This window comes from Drosophila obscura, unplaced genomic scaffold (assembly GCF_018151105.1).
Source record: "Drosophila obscura isolate BZ-5 IFL unplaced genomic scaffold, ASM1815110v1 contig_1, whole genome shotgun sequence".
NCBI lineage: Eukaryota > Metazoa > Arthropoda > Insecta > Diptera > Drosophilidae > Drosophila > Drosophila obscura.
The window spans coordinates 7729272-7747021 of NW_024542679.1; the positions used below are offsets into that span (position 1 = coordinate 7729272).

General features: G+C 42.2%; 1 protein-coding gene across 10 annotated transcripts in view; it reads right to left on the reverse strand.

Moving 5' to 3' along the window:
* LOC111080106 (phosphatase and actin regulator 4) overlaps positions 1–17750 on the reverse strand; it is a 91200-nt gene that overhangs the window by 49061 nt on the left and 24389 nt on the right. For 9 of the 10 annotated variants that reach the window (XM_041593042.1, XM_041593031.1, XM_041592995.1 and 6 more), the window contains 3 exons: positions 13979–14143; positions 13796–13894; positions 11820–12335 (listed from right to left, as the gene is read on the reverse strand). In XM_041593042.1, coding sequence (XP_041448976.1) covers positions 11820–12335; positions 13796–13894; positions 13979–14143 — 780 coding nt within the window. Of the gene's footprint in view, positions 1–2349; positions 2439–11819; positions 12336–13795; positions 13895–13978; positions 14144–17750 lie in introns of those variants that run through there. The other variant, XM_022375557.2, reaches the window with a different exon arrangement.

The window sequence follows — 17750 nt, forward strand, 5'->3', positions numbered from 1 at the left end:
GGGGAAAAATACGTATCCAATTACACAAGGTGGGTAAAGGGGGGTAGGAAGGGGAGGGCAACAGATGGGGGGGAAAGGGTAGGGTAAGGCAGAAGGTCGTTATAGTTTAAGGACTCCTGAAGACTCGTTAGTCTTGTTAAGAAATGGTTGCAGATGGTAGGAAAGGATTGGCGCAAAGTGGTTCCGAGGGGGCAAAGCCACACAGGGTAGGGGCAAGAGATAGATAGATAGATAGATAGAGAGAGAGGGGTGAGAGAGTGAGAGGTGCAGCAGCACTCCCTGTTTCTAGGAGCAAAAGAAAAGGTCAAATAACCGCAAAATGATTGCATACTTTAATGGGCGAAGCACTTAGGCATCCTCCACTGCACCCGACGCTCCACCTCCCCCCTCAATAACTCTCATACATACAGCCAGCTCTTCCTGGTTGGGTTTCTGTCTCGATTTCCTCGGCTTCCGTGCAGCGTTGTCGCCGCTACGCGCTTGGGAAAATTGCATCAGTAAAAAAAGCGCTAAAATTGAATAAAACTAACTATCTAGAGATAAAGAGAGAAATGCAGAGAGAAAGCGGGAGAAACAGAGACGGAAAAACCGAGAGAAGAAGCTGAAGAAAGGTCGAGCAGTAGAGCAGTGTCGGGGTGTGGTTGTAACCAGAGGAAAGTGCATAAATGTGAAAGGTTAGACTTGCAATGTGCGTGCCACGAGTTCAAGAGGCAGAGGCACATGCAGCGAGACACAAGAAGAGAAAGGGAGAAATAGAGAGAGAAAGAGAGGAATAGGGGAGGTGGGTTAGAACGAAGCAAGGGTTAAGTGCTTTGTGGCTTATGGAATCCGAACCCACAGAAGAGCTTCGAAGAGCAGGCGGTGGCCAGGAGGCAGCACGTGAAGCTGCAGCCATAGGGAATGCCGTGACAGAGAATGAGAGGGCGGTTGGTACGACCAGAGAAATTCTCCATCTCCAAAGAAAATGCCACACACAGAAAATACTTCAAGAACTTAACAAAAAATGCACACAAAAAGCATCTCAAAGCTGTGGAATATGTTTTAAAAAAAATGTTAAAAAAAAAACTGAAACAAAATCAAATTGCTGGGGAATTTGACTTTAAAACAATGCCCAAATCTCTCTCAAGAACTCTTTTAAATATTTCAAATACCGCAACGCCAATCAGAACTACAATTTTACCCACAAAAACCACAAAGCAAATCATTTCTAAAAGTGAAAAGAGTTCTCCCATTCTCACTCACTCACCTCATCTCATCTCTCGAACGAACGAACGAACGAACGAATCCCACGTGCATATGCTGTCGAAAGATAAACAAGCAGGACTCAAGGACTGAATCATTTTAAACGAGCCCCAAAAGTCCACACAGAGAACAACAACAACAACAACAACAACAACAACAACAACAACAACAACAAAGGCAAAGGCAAAGGAAAGTGCAAAAGACAACATCGAAATCACATTGCACTCAAAAAGACGTATCTATTGGAATAATTCACACAAAAACACACCGGAAAGAGAACGAGCAAAAGGCAGGGGCGAAAAGTCAGACGGAAGGAAAACCAGCATACAAAAAAAAAACCCACAAAAATCAAAGGAAAAACAAATAAAAGTTAGGAAAAGTAGCAGAGGGGAAATGCAGTAACAACAGCAAGCAGGCAAAAGCAGGAAAAGTTGCCATAATAAAATGTTAAGCCATAACAGAGAATGAGAATGAGAGAGAGAGTAAAGGAGAGCACTCTCCTTGCGCAGGATTTCACTCTCTGGCTATTCATTCCTTTTCTCTTCTCTCCGTGACGTCGTCAATGACGTTGCATAGAAAAATGCGAAAATTCGTGTATAGAAAGACGGCACAAAAAAGGAATACGCAAGAGAAATAAAGGAAAGAACAGAAGAAGGAAGGGCGAGAAGCAAGCGGAAAAGGAGAGCAGCAGCATCATCAGCCCCAAGGCGCAATGCGTTGAGAGAGGTGCCTAATGAGCGGAAGGAAGCAACGAATGCGAATGGCGGGGCAGGATGTGGCGGTAGCGGAGCGTAGCGGGAAGCAGTGAGGGAAGGCAAATGGCTGACAGATGAGAGTAACGCCAAGAAATGCTGCACACTGAATTTCTTATACCCTAAAGTAGTTACAAAAGAATAAAAAAAAATATGTATAAGATCTGCAAAACATAATCCATTCTGGAGGAAAGTCGAAGCCTTTCCAGGTTTACATCTTTCACTGGGAACAACCAATTCGTAGCCTCTTATTTGAAACTATATTCAGGCGCTCATTCACATCATATTCACACCTATGTACACATATATATTCACATCCTTAAGCTCTTATTCGTGTATGATTATTATCCATTACCTTTGAAACAAGCACAACCCATGATGTAGCCCATCATCAGCGTGGCTTTGATGTCGCCTTCAAGGTGCCTTCGCTTTTGTCTCTCTCTCTCTCTCTCTCGCCCGCTCTGGCACTGCCTCTTCCTCTTCCTTCTGCTTGCTCCGCTCTTTCTTGCAGCCTCTTTCTCCTGTTCTCCTCTTCCTCCTCCTCCTTTATTGTATTTGCTTTTGTTGCTGAAGTCTTGGATAAGTGAACGACATCGGGATTTGAGTTGAATATATGGCAGGGCAGGCGGCGGCAGTTCCTCTCCTCTCTCTCTCTCTCACACTCTCTTTTGTTGTCAGTCTCTCTCTGTTTTTGTGCTGTGTGTCTTCTGTCTCCTGGTGCTGCTGTTGTCTCCTTCTGATTGTGCTTTCGTTCTCTCTCTCTCTCTCTATCGCATATGCATGTATTATTTAACACACAATCTGTGTTTATGAGGCCTTTGCGTCCGACCTTATCACACTTAACCGACTAACGGTTAACGGTTCACACCGGTTAACGGCAATTTATGCAATAAGCTTCATGAAATATTTATTTATTAGTGCGGTGCTGCTACTATTAGTACACCTTTTACCCCCCCCCCACATATCGTCCACAATAAAACACTTGTATGTCACGTCACCTACTATCGTTTCTGAGTAGCGGCGTTTTTTCACTATCTTGTAACTCTTTTCTTTGATTTACACTTGACTTTTATCACAATATATATTCTTATAGATATCTATGATTTTTTTTTATTGGTTTTATATGATGTTTTTTTTTTTCTTATAGATTGGATGCTTATTTCTCATAGATTGTATGTTTATTTCTCATAGATTGTTGATGTTCTACGTATTATCTGATAGATTGTTTGTTATATGATCACTTAGATTGGATTGTGGCTATCATATGTATCTGTTCGATTGCATGTTACGTTATTTATTTCGTATAGATTGATATTTCTTTGAGGGTATTAATATTTGTTCTTTTTATTGATTTAGCTTAGTTTTGTTGTAGCTTCTTGAGTGCTCAATCGGTATTCTATAGCTAGTAAAGCCTTACAACTTGATTTTACTTCAAGTACTTGTTTTTTTTTTTTATTAATTATCACTGAATATTTGTTTGGTTTCCTTGTCTTTCTGATTCTCTGATTTGATTTCCTTTCTGCTCTTTATCGTTTTGCTTTGATGGTGGAAAATTTTTGCTCGATTTTCGATGATTTCATTCGTTGCGGCTTTTTGGTTGTAGATTTTTGTTTGAATTTTTTGTCAAGTTTTTAATTGCATTTAATATTTTTTTTTTTATTGATTGTGCGGTTGTTGCTTCAAATTTTAATTTATAATATCACAAAAGAATCACTGACATGACAGGGAAGGGGAAAACCAATTAAAATTATTACATAATTATGTCAAATTATTCACAAAATTTTTGGGTTGTTGTTGTTGTTGCTGTTGCGGTAAACGCTTTTTGTGCATCAAAATTCAGGGGTATTTTTTTTTTGGAGGGGGGAATTCGGGTTGATACATTAAGATGAATTTATGGGAGAGCAACAAGGTCATTTACTTTTGGGGGGGATAATGTATTGCCATGGAATGTGCAAAACAGAATTCGTCATTCATTTGGATGAGACTGAGATAAATTTCCCAGAAAGATAAACTGTAACAAAAAGCTCTTTGAAATAAAAAGTTCCATAGAAGTAGAAACTTCCTTTTCTTTAGTAGCTGAAAAATCTATGGATATCACAGCTTAAGCATCACTAAAACCACTTACAAATCACAAACATTCCCACAGTAAGAATGTCAAGCCCAAATTAAAACATCTTCAACTGAATTCTGGGAATTAAATCGCCACAAAACATACAATCCCAATCTTTGAATCCACTTGAGACATCTGCGACCACATTGTGGTTTTAATTTCAGTTTCGAATGGAAAAAAGCAACAGAAGCAGCGGCAACACCCACACCTACTGCCCCTGCGAATTGAAGAATGGCTTGTGTATTGTCGCCATATTTGCTTAAATAACGCAGCCCATTGTCCATAAATAAAAGGCAATAAAAGACACATCCGAAGAGGAGGCAAGTGGCACACAGAAGAGGCAGTGCCACTGTCAGTGGCACAAATTGATAAAGATTATCCGCAAGCCAATGCGACAGGCACGCCATGGAACGCCAAGGCACAAGCCGATGGACGCCCTCCAAAAAAAAATGCAAGATTTTATGGAACCCGAAGTGTGCGATACCCTGACAGAACAGCTTAAAGACTGAGGAATACCTAAAAGTATTTTCTAGAATTTTTTTTCTCTGCATTTCAAAACCATCTCCGACTCATTATACCCTCCCGCCCAGGGTAGCAAAAGAGCATCAATGGCATGGAGAAGGCACAAAAGTTGTGACTGCATTGATACAAAAATCCACACGCACAGACACCAGCACACACACACAAACACACATTCAAAAGCCGCAAAATTTCAATTTAAATTTAATTCATGGAAACAAAAGATAGAGAGAAGTAGAGAGTGGAGAGAGGGGAGAGCAGAGACAATCGAAAAAGAAAGGCGAGAGTGAGAGGTGGGGAGAGGTCCATCAGAATTAAGAATATTCAATGGGATTCCGAGAGAGAATGAATGGGGAAAAAGGCAGGGAAAGCAACAGGGGAAAAACTCATGTCAGCCGCCTGACAAATGAGAAATGAAATACCGGAAGTTGCAGTGAGACGAATTTCGCGCCCAATCTACCCATGCCCATTCCCCCCTGGTCATTCATCCCTCTCTCTCTCAACCCAACCAATTGTTCATAATTAAACATGAAATAAAAAACGAGAGAAACAAAAAACAAGAACGAATATGGGAAAATCAAGCAGCGAGCGGACAAACGAGTGACATCAAGTATACGCCACCATAAAAGTGAATGTTTTTTTTTGCGCGCGCGAGAATTATAATTGATTCTGCGGCGCCCACCACACACACACACACAACACACACACAACACACACATTTCTGTTTTAATATATCATTCGGCTACGATGTTTCTGCTCTGTATTTGTATCACTGTGTATCATTTTGTAGCTGTATCTTTGTATCTCTGTCTTTGGGGTCTGTGCCGTAGATGTCGGATTTTATGGCCCCGGCTGGAGGTCAGTAGCACATGCCACAGCAGCAACAGCAGCCACAGTAGCGGGGGCAAGACATTGACATTGTCATCATTTCGACTTTTATGGCGCCTTTAAAAATGTATCTCGGAAATTGTTGCCATCTCTTGCTGGAAATGGCGAAACGCAAGCACTGTGCAAGCATGTGCCAAGAAGGAAATACAAGTAAGACGGTCGAAAACGAATGTGGAATACCCTTTAAATCGGAGGCAAAGGCATTTTGGGATGGGTATACGAGTTGGGTAGGTACTCGTGGATTTTATGGAGAATTTCAGTTGGAATAAGCAAAAGAAATCGAAGAATATAAAAACAAATAGAAACTTAAGAAGGGAATTTGTAACATTCCCCATACAGGAATTTTCCATAGAATCTCATATCAAATTTTCCTCTTATGAACAGCACAAACTCACCTAAAAATCATACAACCCCCCCAATAATACAGGGTAATCAATGAAAAATGAACAATTTTTCGCTTTTTCTTTCTTGTTAGCATGAAAATTTTGCAGTTTGTTTTTCGGCCAATTTATACTTCTGCCTCGCCCCTCTCAACCACCCATAGGGACTATGTTTACACAGAAGAATGTGTGTGGAAGAAAAGAGAAAAAAAAACAATAAATCGGAAAAGCAGGCGCAAAAGAATTTCCTAATTAATGAGAGCTCGTGAGGGTCGAATGTTCGTCCATAAAAATATATAAATTTGTTCAACAAATTAGCCAAAAAGTTGAAAAGACCACCCTGGAGGAGGAGGAGCAGCTGGAGCAGGAGTAGCCCACTCTGGAGAAAAATACTGAAAAAGGAAAGCGTTGAAAACATAGTCTGGGTGTTTTTGGCTGGCGTCTGGATGAATATGGATATCCAAATGAGCAGAAAACATGCAACAATTCAGAGGCCAGTATTTTCGGGGTGTGCCACACGTCTACGTCTCTATTTGGTCACTCGATTTGGCTATTGACACGGCCGGAGCCTCACTTTCGGGGTTGAAGATGGGTTTGGTTTTTGGGCCATTTTAATTAGCCAAATTAAATTCACATTCCCCACGATCGGGGGCAAAGAGCAGGTGGCAAACGAAACGTTGAATGAAAATCGATGCATAGCCAAAGCAAACAACAAATAGAAACGAGATGGAGATAGTGATAGTGATAGAGATAGAGATAGAGATAGATACACGTATGTGCTGTGTATTTTCCACATTAATTTCAATTATAATACAGACACAGTGGATGGTAGGTGGCAATGGCGGCAGTGGGTGTACAATATAAACAAATTGAAATGAATTCTCATGCATCATGTGACCTCCTCAACTGAGGCAATGGAAATGCTGGAAAATAGTTGAGGTAAACCACCATTCACTGGGGACTATTTATTAGTAGAGCAAATATTTGAGTATAAGAATAAGAGAGAGAGATTTATTTCATTAGCGGTTATCGTTTTCAGTTGGGAGTCGATTTCAAACAGCATTTTAGCTAATGTTTATTTTCTTTATTAGAGAAACATTTCACACAACTTTTATATAGCTTTTTCAATCTATATATCTTTGAGTATTTTTTTTTTTTTTCATTAAAAAAAAACGTATCTTTCATATTCCACAAAATACGATTAAAACCCAATCAAAGTTCGCCTTGTAGCACGGGTCCAGTCACCACTCCCCTCGCTCTTCCTCTCAGCCATCCGATTACACGATGAGTCAGCGAGGAGAAGATTGCTGAGGCAGTCTTTCAATCCCCAGCAACACCATCTCCTCATGCCCGCAATGCCACACATTTAATTGCATTATCAGCCTGACTCAATTAGCCATGGATGTACACTACATACCGCAGACATACATATACAGAGAGCTACAGATTCATGGATACAGATACATATAAACCTCATCGTTGCTTATCTTTTTAGCTATTTGCGGTTCTCTTTCTTCTCCAAGCCAAGAAAAAAGAAGCCAAAGAATCATTATTAGATTAGAATGCGGCATAGATATCAGCGATGGCTATTTCTAGGCAAATATTAGATAATACAAATTCTGGTATATATTTATCCATCTTTTTGCTACAAGTATTCCCCATGCAAACTTTCAGTTTCCTTTAATAGCCTCTGGGCCATTAAAATGTAGCCCTAATGGCCATTAAAACGCACTGGGGTAATCCCCTGTGCGCTGTGAGCCACAAGGGGCGGCAGGTACTCCATCGGCTCTCATTACAGAGTGCGTGACCTACCGCAACTGTTGCGAGGAAAGAAAGAGTGCTTCAAAATAGAGAACAAGTCTCAAAGCCCTACAAAATATGATTCATCCGTAGAGCAGTAGAAAGAACCACATAAATGTAGAAACTATCATTGATAAAAATGCACAAAAAAAAATCATTTTCAAAATCAAATCTTATCCACACACATAAACAGAACTCTTTGCACACACACAGACAAACCAATACATTGAAAACAGGAGAAAGGTGGACGACCTCGCCACGGGATGCAGCCGCCACAAAACAAGCAACAAAAAAAGAAAGAGAGGGAGAGAGGGAGAAAGGGAGGCACCTCTAAAACAACAAAAACAGGAGTAAAAACAGAAGCAAGAAAATAACAGGAAAAACAGAGAAAGACAAAAAAAGCCCAACAAATAAATTGAGTAATTAAAAGAATATTCTTGAATTGATATAAATATAAAATTCAATAGCAATTTATATTTAAAATAAATACATTGAAAGTATTTTTGAACTCATTAAACATAAATCGAGAGATTTTTTTCCTGTTTTGTGAGCAGAAAAAACTGAGGAAAACCAAAGCAAAACAATGGAAAGAGAAAAAAAATTTGCAAAAATATTAGAGAGAGAGAGAGTAAAAAAAGGATACAGAGAGAGAGAGCGAGGAGAGAATTTCTTGTAACAGCGAGAGATGAGCGGAGGAAATAAATAGAGAGAGCGCGGCTGCCCGCCCAATGGTAGGCAACACTTTTACGACCGTCCGACAACGCGGCGTATGCGTAATGTGAGCAAAAGAAAAGCCCTGCTAAAGTGGAATGACGGAAAATTACAGTTTTGTTGCACGTCTCCTGCTCCGTGCCCCTGTCTGACGTTGCCCCCTCTCTCACTCTCTTCAAAAACACACCCTTTTGGGTGCACCCCCCCCAACCCTTTTGGACAGCTCCAACGACTTCCTGACGTTCAGGCAGCACCATCAGCAGGCATGAGCGCTATTTATGGCGTGGCAATGCGTACAAGAGAGCCCCCAGAGGGGCAGGAACAGGCGGGGTGTAGAGGCAGTGTCCTCCTGCAGGGGGGTGGGTGGTGCTGAGGGCTAAAGTGTGGCAGGAAGCAGCCAGTAGACGGACATACATATAAATTTAAAATGTATTTCGAGGTGAGGAAAACAGAGGAAAACAAGGGGCAACTGTGTTTAATTTGCCTGCTTTTCCACTTAGCCCCCGCTGTCCCAATCTCTCTCTCTCTCTGCCCTGTCCCTATCTCTCTAACCCTCACTTTCTGCTTCCCCATCTTCTTTACTCGCATGTTGCATTTACACAACAAATTTCCTTCATATTATTTTTTCCCACTTTTTGAAATAAAAATATTTTTGTTTCGCTTTCGTGGGGGCGGAAAAACTTGCAACAACTGAAAATGTTTTTTCCTTTTTTTTTGTGCTCTCTCTGTGTCTCCCTGACCCGCTCTCTCCCTTGGGTCAAGAGTTCTCTTATTGTTTTGTTTACAGAGCAAAAGTTAATTTCCACTGCATTTCATTTAAATTTTTGTGAACTTTACAAAAGGGAAATGGAATGAAAACTAAGGGAATAGGACGAAATTATAATGCACTGACTGTGAATCTATGAGGCATCCATGACTCCTAGAAGCTTTGATGTCTATGAAACACTTTTAGTCTGTATTTCCATTGAATTTCCGGACTTCTTTACAGTTTTGCCACAAACTAAAGTTAAGGAAATATGGAATAGATCTATTATAGAGCACTACCTTCGGAACACTGCCTTTATTTTTGACTACTTTGATATCGAATTAAACTTTATTCAACCAAATTTTTATTGAGTTCTTAGTTTTCTTAAGCATTTAAAATTCAAAACAAAATTTAAAAAAAATACGAATAGTCCTGCTATTATGATATAAACTAGTAAATATAGCCCTATGGCTATGGAAGATGTTCCAAGGTATCAAAAATGCAATTCTTGACAACATCCCGTGGGATGTCAGAAGAATTTCCTTTCCAAAAGTCATCCTAAAAGTCTTAAATATGAATTCTTGGCAAGGCTAATATTCATCATTTATTTTGTGACATATTTACTCAAATTTCCATCAAGCTCTTTCCCTTACTTCAGCCTCCTATCAGCATCTTTCCAACCAAAAACAAACGATATTCCGTTTTCTGTTTAAACTGTTTGGCAATTCAAACATTTACTTCCTCGTAGATTAATATTTGTTTACTCCGGTGCAGAATATTCGTACCCGGCATTCTCCTTGGCCATATCCCCATAACCCTCCATCACCCTACCCTGCCACACGAATCGAAGCACAAAAAGCGAAAGGTAACACACAAAATACTAAATGAACTTGGGAAATGGTTTTCTGGTCGAAACATTTAGTTGCAATTACTTTTTATTTTTTTTACTTTGTTTTAGATAGTTGATTCACTATATAACTAAGTATAATTTGTGGATTGGGTGCTATATATTATTTAGATATTATTATTAAATACATTCGTAAATTACGTATTTCTATAAAGCACTCGAATACACGCCAACACACACACACACACACACACAAAAACACACTGACACACGCGCGAATGCTGATTCAATGGGGTACAGTAAACCTCTGTAAGCCCCACTTGGGGGGTACAGTAAACCCCGTTTGGATCTACACTTAAATCACACTTAATTGTGCATATTTCTTTTGGTTATTTCGTTCACATAATATCGGTATTTCTGGGGGATATAATTTGCTGCTATATTTTCAGACGCATCGGTAGGAGGACAACGCGACGCGTTTTACTGTTAACTGACGGCCGGAATAAACGCCAGACGCGATTTAAGCGGAATAGAGTTTGCTATAAAGCATGTGTGCCATAATCTGAGAGAGCGGCGGCAATAATAACAAGAGCACAACGCGGAGAGAGAGAGTGAGCGCACAAGCAAAAGCAACAACAAAAAGCGTCATTCCACAGAGAGAGCCAGAGAGCACTTGTTCACATGCACTTGCTCTCTCACGCCATTATTTAGTGCTGGTTCTCCACACACTGCCCCCGTCTGCCGCTCTTCGTTCTTTTGGCATAGCGCAAAACAAACAAAAGCACAAAACGTGCGCATCAAGAGAGTCAAAGAGAGAGAGAGAGAGAGAGAGAAAACGCGCGTTTAAGCCGGTTGCAGCTTCTATAAGCGTGCGAGTGAGAGAGCAGCTGCAGCAGCGACAATAAAAAAGCTTCAAAATCAAATCAACAACAACTAAAAAGCATCTCCGGTGAAAATTTAACCAGTTTTTTAGGCCTTAATCCATTCTGAATCTGCCCTTCCCTCTCTTGTTCGCCCCCTGTGGACACACGCATCAACTTTTTTTTATCTAAGATTCCTCCCATTTTATTCGGTTGAAAATTGAACAAACAAGCGAGATAAACATTTAAAAACTGAAAAAGCAAGCACATCAAAATCGTCTGCCCGGCAGTGGCACATGGCACATGTGGTATGTGTGTGTGTTTGTGTGTGTGTGTGGGAGGGTCTTAACTAGGCGTTAACTGAGCTTAAATGGGCTTCAAGTGTCTCTAATTTATGGCTTATGGCTATGACAATCAAGTAGAACATTAAGGGCAGACAGTAGTCTGTGATTATACACAGATATGTGTATGTTAAAATGAGAAGGCTATAGAAGCTAAAAGAGAAAGAGATATGTGCATAAAAGTCAGATTACAGCTGCATATTGCATTCCCCAAAAGAACAAAGGCATTTTTTTTTTCTTTTCTTTTCTACTGCTTTATGGGAAAGACATTTATTTGGTTGATTTTTACTGCTTTTTAGGAGTTGAATATGAATTTCGGTTAAATTTTTGCGCACTTAAGACATAAAATTCCCAACAGAAATATTTAGTTAATTAAATTTCTTAGAGAGGTAAGGGGAATAGCAAGTACTTTGTCGACTGCTTCCCCCTTGCACTTAAGCCCTGGTGTAACATATTTTCCTTGCCTACTTTTCGGCTGATCATTCCAAGATCACTCCAATCAAAAAAAAAGAAAAAACATGAATAAAGTCCCATTTGAACAGCGCTTTCATTTCATTCATTGCCATTCCACACACACACTCTTATACATATAGGGTATTATATAGTATATAGTGTAGTACTCACCATTATTATTGCTGATGGCGAATCGCTGCTGCAGCTGCTGTGCCAGCGCCTGATGATGCTGCGCCAGCGGTGTCAATGGCGGCGGCGGCTGCTGCTGGCCCACGCCCAATTGCTGTGGCGCCGACTGCGAATGGGGCACACCGCCACTCAATGAGGATGTGTCCGACGAGCCATCCCCACCACCACCTGCTCCTCCACCTCCTCCGCCGCCACCACCACCACCAATGAGGCAGCCATTGGCCATGGAATTCTGCGGCTGGCCGCCGGCTCCTCCGTTGAACTGTTGCACGGAAATCGAATTGGGAAGACCATGCTGCTGTTGTTGTTGCTGTTGCAACTGCTGTTGCTGCTGCTGCTGGCTGGCGGAAATGAGGGGATTCCCTGCCGTGCCATAGGTGGTGGCATTTATGGAATTATTGGCCTGATTCATGGAATTATTGTGGACGGCTGAGCTGAGTAAAGAGCCATTGGCGGTGGCTCCACCTCCTCCTCCATTGTTGTAGTACGACTCCTCGCCTGCAAAAAGAGAGAGTGGAGAGAGAACCCACAAGTCATTCATAAAAGCTTTCAGATTCTTTCACCGGTAAACTTTTGTCTGCATAAAGCTTTTTTTTCTAGCATAAACTTTCACTGACTAACGCGCCATCTGTGGGCGAGTGGCGAAACTAAGTGCTTGCCAGGGACTGCCACACGCGGCATCAAGTTGAGGCAGGTTAGGGTCTGGCCTCCCCCTTTCTCCCTCTCTCTGTCTGTCTCTCATTTGAATGCACTTCGCGTTCTATTCTCCTTCTTTCTCCTCCTGTGCCTGCTACTACTCCTCCTTCTTTTCGTCTCTTGCTAATTAGCCGTCGGTTCAGCAAACTGATTAATTGGCATTTAAGCGACGCGTCGCGACACAGCGACGACAGCGACGACAGCGACGACAGCGGCCTGTGACAAGGCGCCTCCTTCTTAGTGGGCTTTCTCCCTCCTCCTCCTCCGCCTCCTCCACCTCCTTCTCATCCTTCTTTCGCCTCTTTCTCCGCCCCTGCCTTTGACCAATTGACGTCTTCGTCTTGTTGCCTGTCACGCCTCATATCAGCGCAAGGCGGAAGGAAGACAAGACTCTCGACGCGACTCCCGACGACTCGCGACTCTTCTTTGCGTTTAAGCAAACAATTTAGCAAAGTGCAAAGCTGTCTGGCAAATCGCTTGATAGTGTGGCAGGGAGAGGGGGTGTAGATTCCAGGCGCAAGGGGCGGTTGGTTGGTTGGCATAAGCCAACAGAGTTGGCTAAATCGTGCGTGGCTTATGGCCAATTTCCGCTATGGTTTCTGGCTCTTCTTTTGCTCATCGCAAATGTTCAAGAAACTTGCAGCAACAGTGGGGGGAAAATGTGATGTGGAAATGGTGAAGAGAAACAGTGTGGAGCAGAAACCGGAAGAGAATAAGTGTGGGGGAGAAAATGTAAGCGAATAAGTGAGTGAAAACTCGCGAGTATCTTGTGAATTCTAAAGAGAGTTGCAGGGGAGAAAAATAGGAGAAAGTCATGGTGACCAGAGGAAGGAGGGGGTAAAGGGCATTGCAGAGGGCTTAAAAGGAATGTTGAGAACGTTTTGAGAGGTTTTCAGGTGTTTTGTCTGAGGTATTTTCAGGTGCTGTTGGAAGCTGTTGAGCAATTTTTCTTGGTGGTTTGAAGAAGTGCTCTTTGGAAACTGTCAGTTTAACTTAGGGAAGGGGCAAGTTTACATGTAATAAATTATTTTAAAAAAATCATCTTAAAGCTTCCTTTAGTAACAGAAAAATTAATTCCTAACGGATGTATTAAGCAGACTTCCTTTAATACGTTAAAAAAAAAATAAATAAATAAATACCTTCCACGGTTACATGTCTCGGATTAGGGCAACTTTCATGCCAAATTCCTTTGCAAAAGCCAAAAACTATCCAACTACCATAGCTTATTCCTATAAAAAACTTTTAAGCTGAAGAAAACTTACCCGGTTCCGGGATATTCCCCAGCGGACTCTCCGGCAGCAGTATCCCCTTTTGCACCAGCTCATCCCGATTGGCACGTACAGAAATCTTGCGCTCCAAAGCTGCAAAAATACACAGAAGAGATATCCAACAGATACATGAGCATTTAAAGGATCTTCGGATGTGCTGGGAAATGGCAAACTTACATTTGGAGGCCGCTTCAAACTTTTCGCTCTTCTTTTTCCGACGCCACTTCCAGGGCTTGAAGAAGCGTCCCAGGGCGCTCAATTTGCTCTTCCGCTCCAGGGGCGGAGTGCGGGTGCCCGAACCGAGGCTGTTTGTGCGTATGGCAGCTCCATTCTGTTTCTTAGCTGCAAAGACAGAGAGAAAAGAGAGACAACAATTAGCATGTATCTCCGGCATTTCAATCAAAACGTTCCACGGAAGCGGAAAAAGGCGTTCCGCCCATTTTGGGGCCACCGGCAGTGGCTGTGGTTCGCCCACTTTTACCGGCATTGTGCGGCATGCGGCATGGGGCATGGAGCATTTGGCATAGCGGAATGTTGTTGCTGCTGAAAAATTGTACAAATTGCAAGGCAGAGGCAAAGCAGAGCGCGGCAGCGACAGCGGCAGTGGGGCAGCATTTATTGTGGCCACTCGTTGCTGCCTTTTGTGCTGCAATCATCTTTTGGTCTCTTGGAAATTAGGAATTCAAAGCGAGTTTATCCAACCCCCCCCCCACCCCACCACCACCAACAACACAAAAATAAGTTGCTTACAATTCTTTGGAAACATTTTAATAGCTGCAGGCATCAGCATTCGGCATTGCATACAAATGGGAAATCGACCAGTGAATAGTGAATAAATTCGTGATATTCCCAAGATTTTTCCAAGGGCTTTTTTACTTAATTAGGTAGGTAGCAAGTGGAGCTAAACTAGAGGCGGAGATGAGTTGCCTGAGATACGCTTTCATATTGATTTTTTCAAAGGGAAATAATTTTTAATAGATTTTTTATCATTTCTCAGTGATACTTCCACAAACAAAAAATCAAAGCCCCAAAGTGTTTCCTTCTGGCAGGATATTCTCTCGTTTTTTTTTTTGGGACTAGACAAACATGGAAATTCCTTTGCTGCTATTTGCATTTGGCTTTAGGAAATTTCTAAGGCAAACAATTGCTGAAAGAGAGAGAGAGAGAGAGAGAGAGAGGGAGTGCGGGGGTAGCCGGAGCAAGCCAGCAGAATGAAAGGTAGATAAGGGACAGGCTACAGGGACAAAGGCGAAAGGAGAATCAAAAATAGGCAAAAGAAAATATCGTCTCATGCTGTGTGGCTGGGACGACTCCTGACACACCAACACAGGAGCCGCCGCTCCCTTTAGAGTGTCTTCCATTCCCTCTTTCACTGGCAGCCTCTTGCTGACTTTACTTATCTTCAAAAGTCAGCTGAAGCTGAAGCCCGACTTGCAGGGCATATTCATAGGTAAGGCAAGGCAAATCAACATTTCGGGGCGAGTCTCGAATGCTGCTGTTGATGTGTAATAATTTACCTCGATAAGATTTTTTCTCTGCACTGCCCTACCTTCACTTTAGCATACCCTGCTCTCTCAGCCTCTTGTCTGCTGCTGCTGTCTCCCTCTGTCTGCCGTGAAGCTGTTGATGTTGATGCTGCCTACAGATAAGCTTTGTCACATACACACACGCACGCACACACACCGCACTCTCATGCACACCCACACGCAGACACACTTTAAAGTGCCTGCCTGCATTGAAGCGTTGAAATTAGGCTACCTACGAATGTGCTTGGTAATGGAGAGGGGGAGGGAGGGGAATAGAAATACATACGAATAAAAGCACACACAAAACAAAAAACTAAGCCAGAGAGGGGAAACAGAAAATGCTGGAGCAGAGGGGAAACAGAAAAGGCTGGAGCAGAGGGGAAACAGAAAATGCTGGAGCAGAGGGGAAACAGAAGAGACTGGAGCAGAGGGGAAACAGAAAAGGCTGGAGCAGAGGGGAAACAGAAAATGCTGAAAGAGACCACGAGGAGTAGAGGTTTAAGCAAACTCAGGAAGATGGGAGAGTACCAGCAGAGGCAAAGGGGAGTGCAAAACGTAGCCAGAGACAACTGTAAAACTACTGCAAATGGGCCAGCCAGCAGCAGCAACAACTATTTGGCTTCCATGATGATCTCTTCTTGCTGTATCATTCGTTTGTTCTCCACAAACTGGGCCTCTGAGCCACTGAGCCAGCCAACTGGGCAATGGAGTGCCAGTGCTCCAATTGTGGTCAATTGTTGGTCAACAGAAGCAGCAGAAGCAGCAGCAGCCGCAGAACCAGTGGCTGCCACGCTTCAAGTTACATAATAAAGTGACGAGGGGTGGGGGAAAGAAGAGGGGGCTGTGGGTGGGTTGAAAGTACAACATCTTTAAGTCACTTCTGTGTCAATTTGATGCGGAAAACTTTTGCAAGAATCAGCCACCACAGAGAAGCAGGAAAACCCCCCAGAGGGCGGTCGCCAATGTGACAGCGAGAACAACAACAATAAGGAAGGAATGAAAAATCTTTGGCTCATTTCGAATGGCGCCAACAGAGCAGACAAAAGGGTGCAGGGAGGAGAGGATTGGAGGAGGCAGGATGAATGGCAAATGTGGGGAAGAGACACATGTTAGTAAATGCTGATAAAGAAGGTATAGACGGAGGAAATATCCTTCATTTTTACACACATTCCCTATATATTTTATAAAAAAGTTAACACCCAAAATTCTATTATTTTCTGATTATTTATTATATTCCTGTCACATCTTTCCCCCAAAAACCAACATACCCTCTACAGATCATCAGATTTCTCAGTTCCCCCGTGCCATTACACGTTCCTTTCCCCCGTCCCATGTGCCCCGCCGTTCCATTTTACATTCCCAGCACGAGACCAAAAATTGTTGTGGCCAAAACCAACAGCAACAACAACATCAACAACAAAGCAACCAACCAACCAACCGATTCTCTGCTGTTTTCCAAAAACAATTTCTTCGCTTTTTCTGCTTATATTTTTTTTGGTATGGCCAGGAGGCCAGAATGTTGTGTGGGAAAAAAGAGACGAGAAAAGTCAAAGAAAATAAAGCAAAACTATATGCAAAATCCACAACACAGCGGGGGCGCGCGGGAGACCGGCTGCTGCTGCTGCGCAGTCAACGTCGTCGTTGTCGTCATATAATAATTTTATTTCTTCTCTTTTTTTTTGTAAGCTTTTTTCCATATGGGGAGAAAAAAAACCTGTTTTTGGGGAACAGCTTCGTCGTTGTCGTCGACGTTTGAATGAATGCAGCAGCCAGCAGCAGCAGCAAGCAGCAGCTTCCATCTCAAAGTTTTCAAGATTTTGGCTTCTAAAAAAACAACAACAATATTCAACGGCAACAGCTACAACAAAAGCGAGTGAAGGGCGCGGTACAACAGCAAAAACAGAAAGAAAAAAGAAGAAAAAAAATAAAGATAAAGATAAAGTAATGCTATGCGAACGCATGGAAAACGGGTTTTCGCGAAAGTTGTCGTCATTGTGGTTGTTTTAGTTTTTGCTGTAATTGTTGTAGAGTATACTATGGTGTAGGGAATTGTTGTTGTTGTTGTTGAAGTTTTTGTCTTCAGATTGCGTTTGTTTTTGGTGTAACTTGTAGTTGCTTTGGTTGTGTCGTTGTAGAGTAGAGTTACCTCTTTTATTTATTAGTTACATTTTTTGTTGTATTTACTGTTGCATTAATTGTTGTAGTAATTGTTGCAGTTTTTTTATTGTTGCTTTTTCTCGCTCCAGTGGCGTTTTTTTTGGCGCCCAACAGACGCGCGCACTTGAGGGCCAAAACCCAAAAGCCAAAACCGAGAGGGAGAGGGAGAGAGCAAAATCCACAAGAAATATGGCTGACTCCAGCTGAAAAAAAGTGTTTTTCTTCTTATTCGTAGGGGCACAACACAGGGCGGGGGGGGACATGCG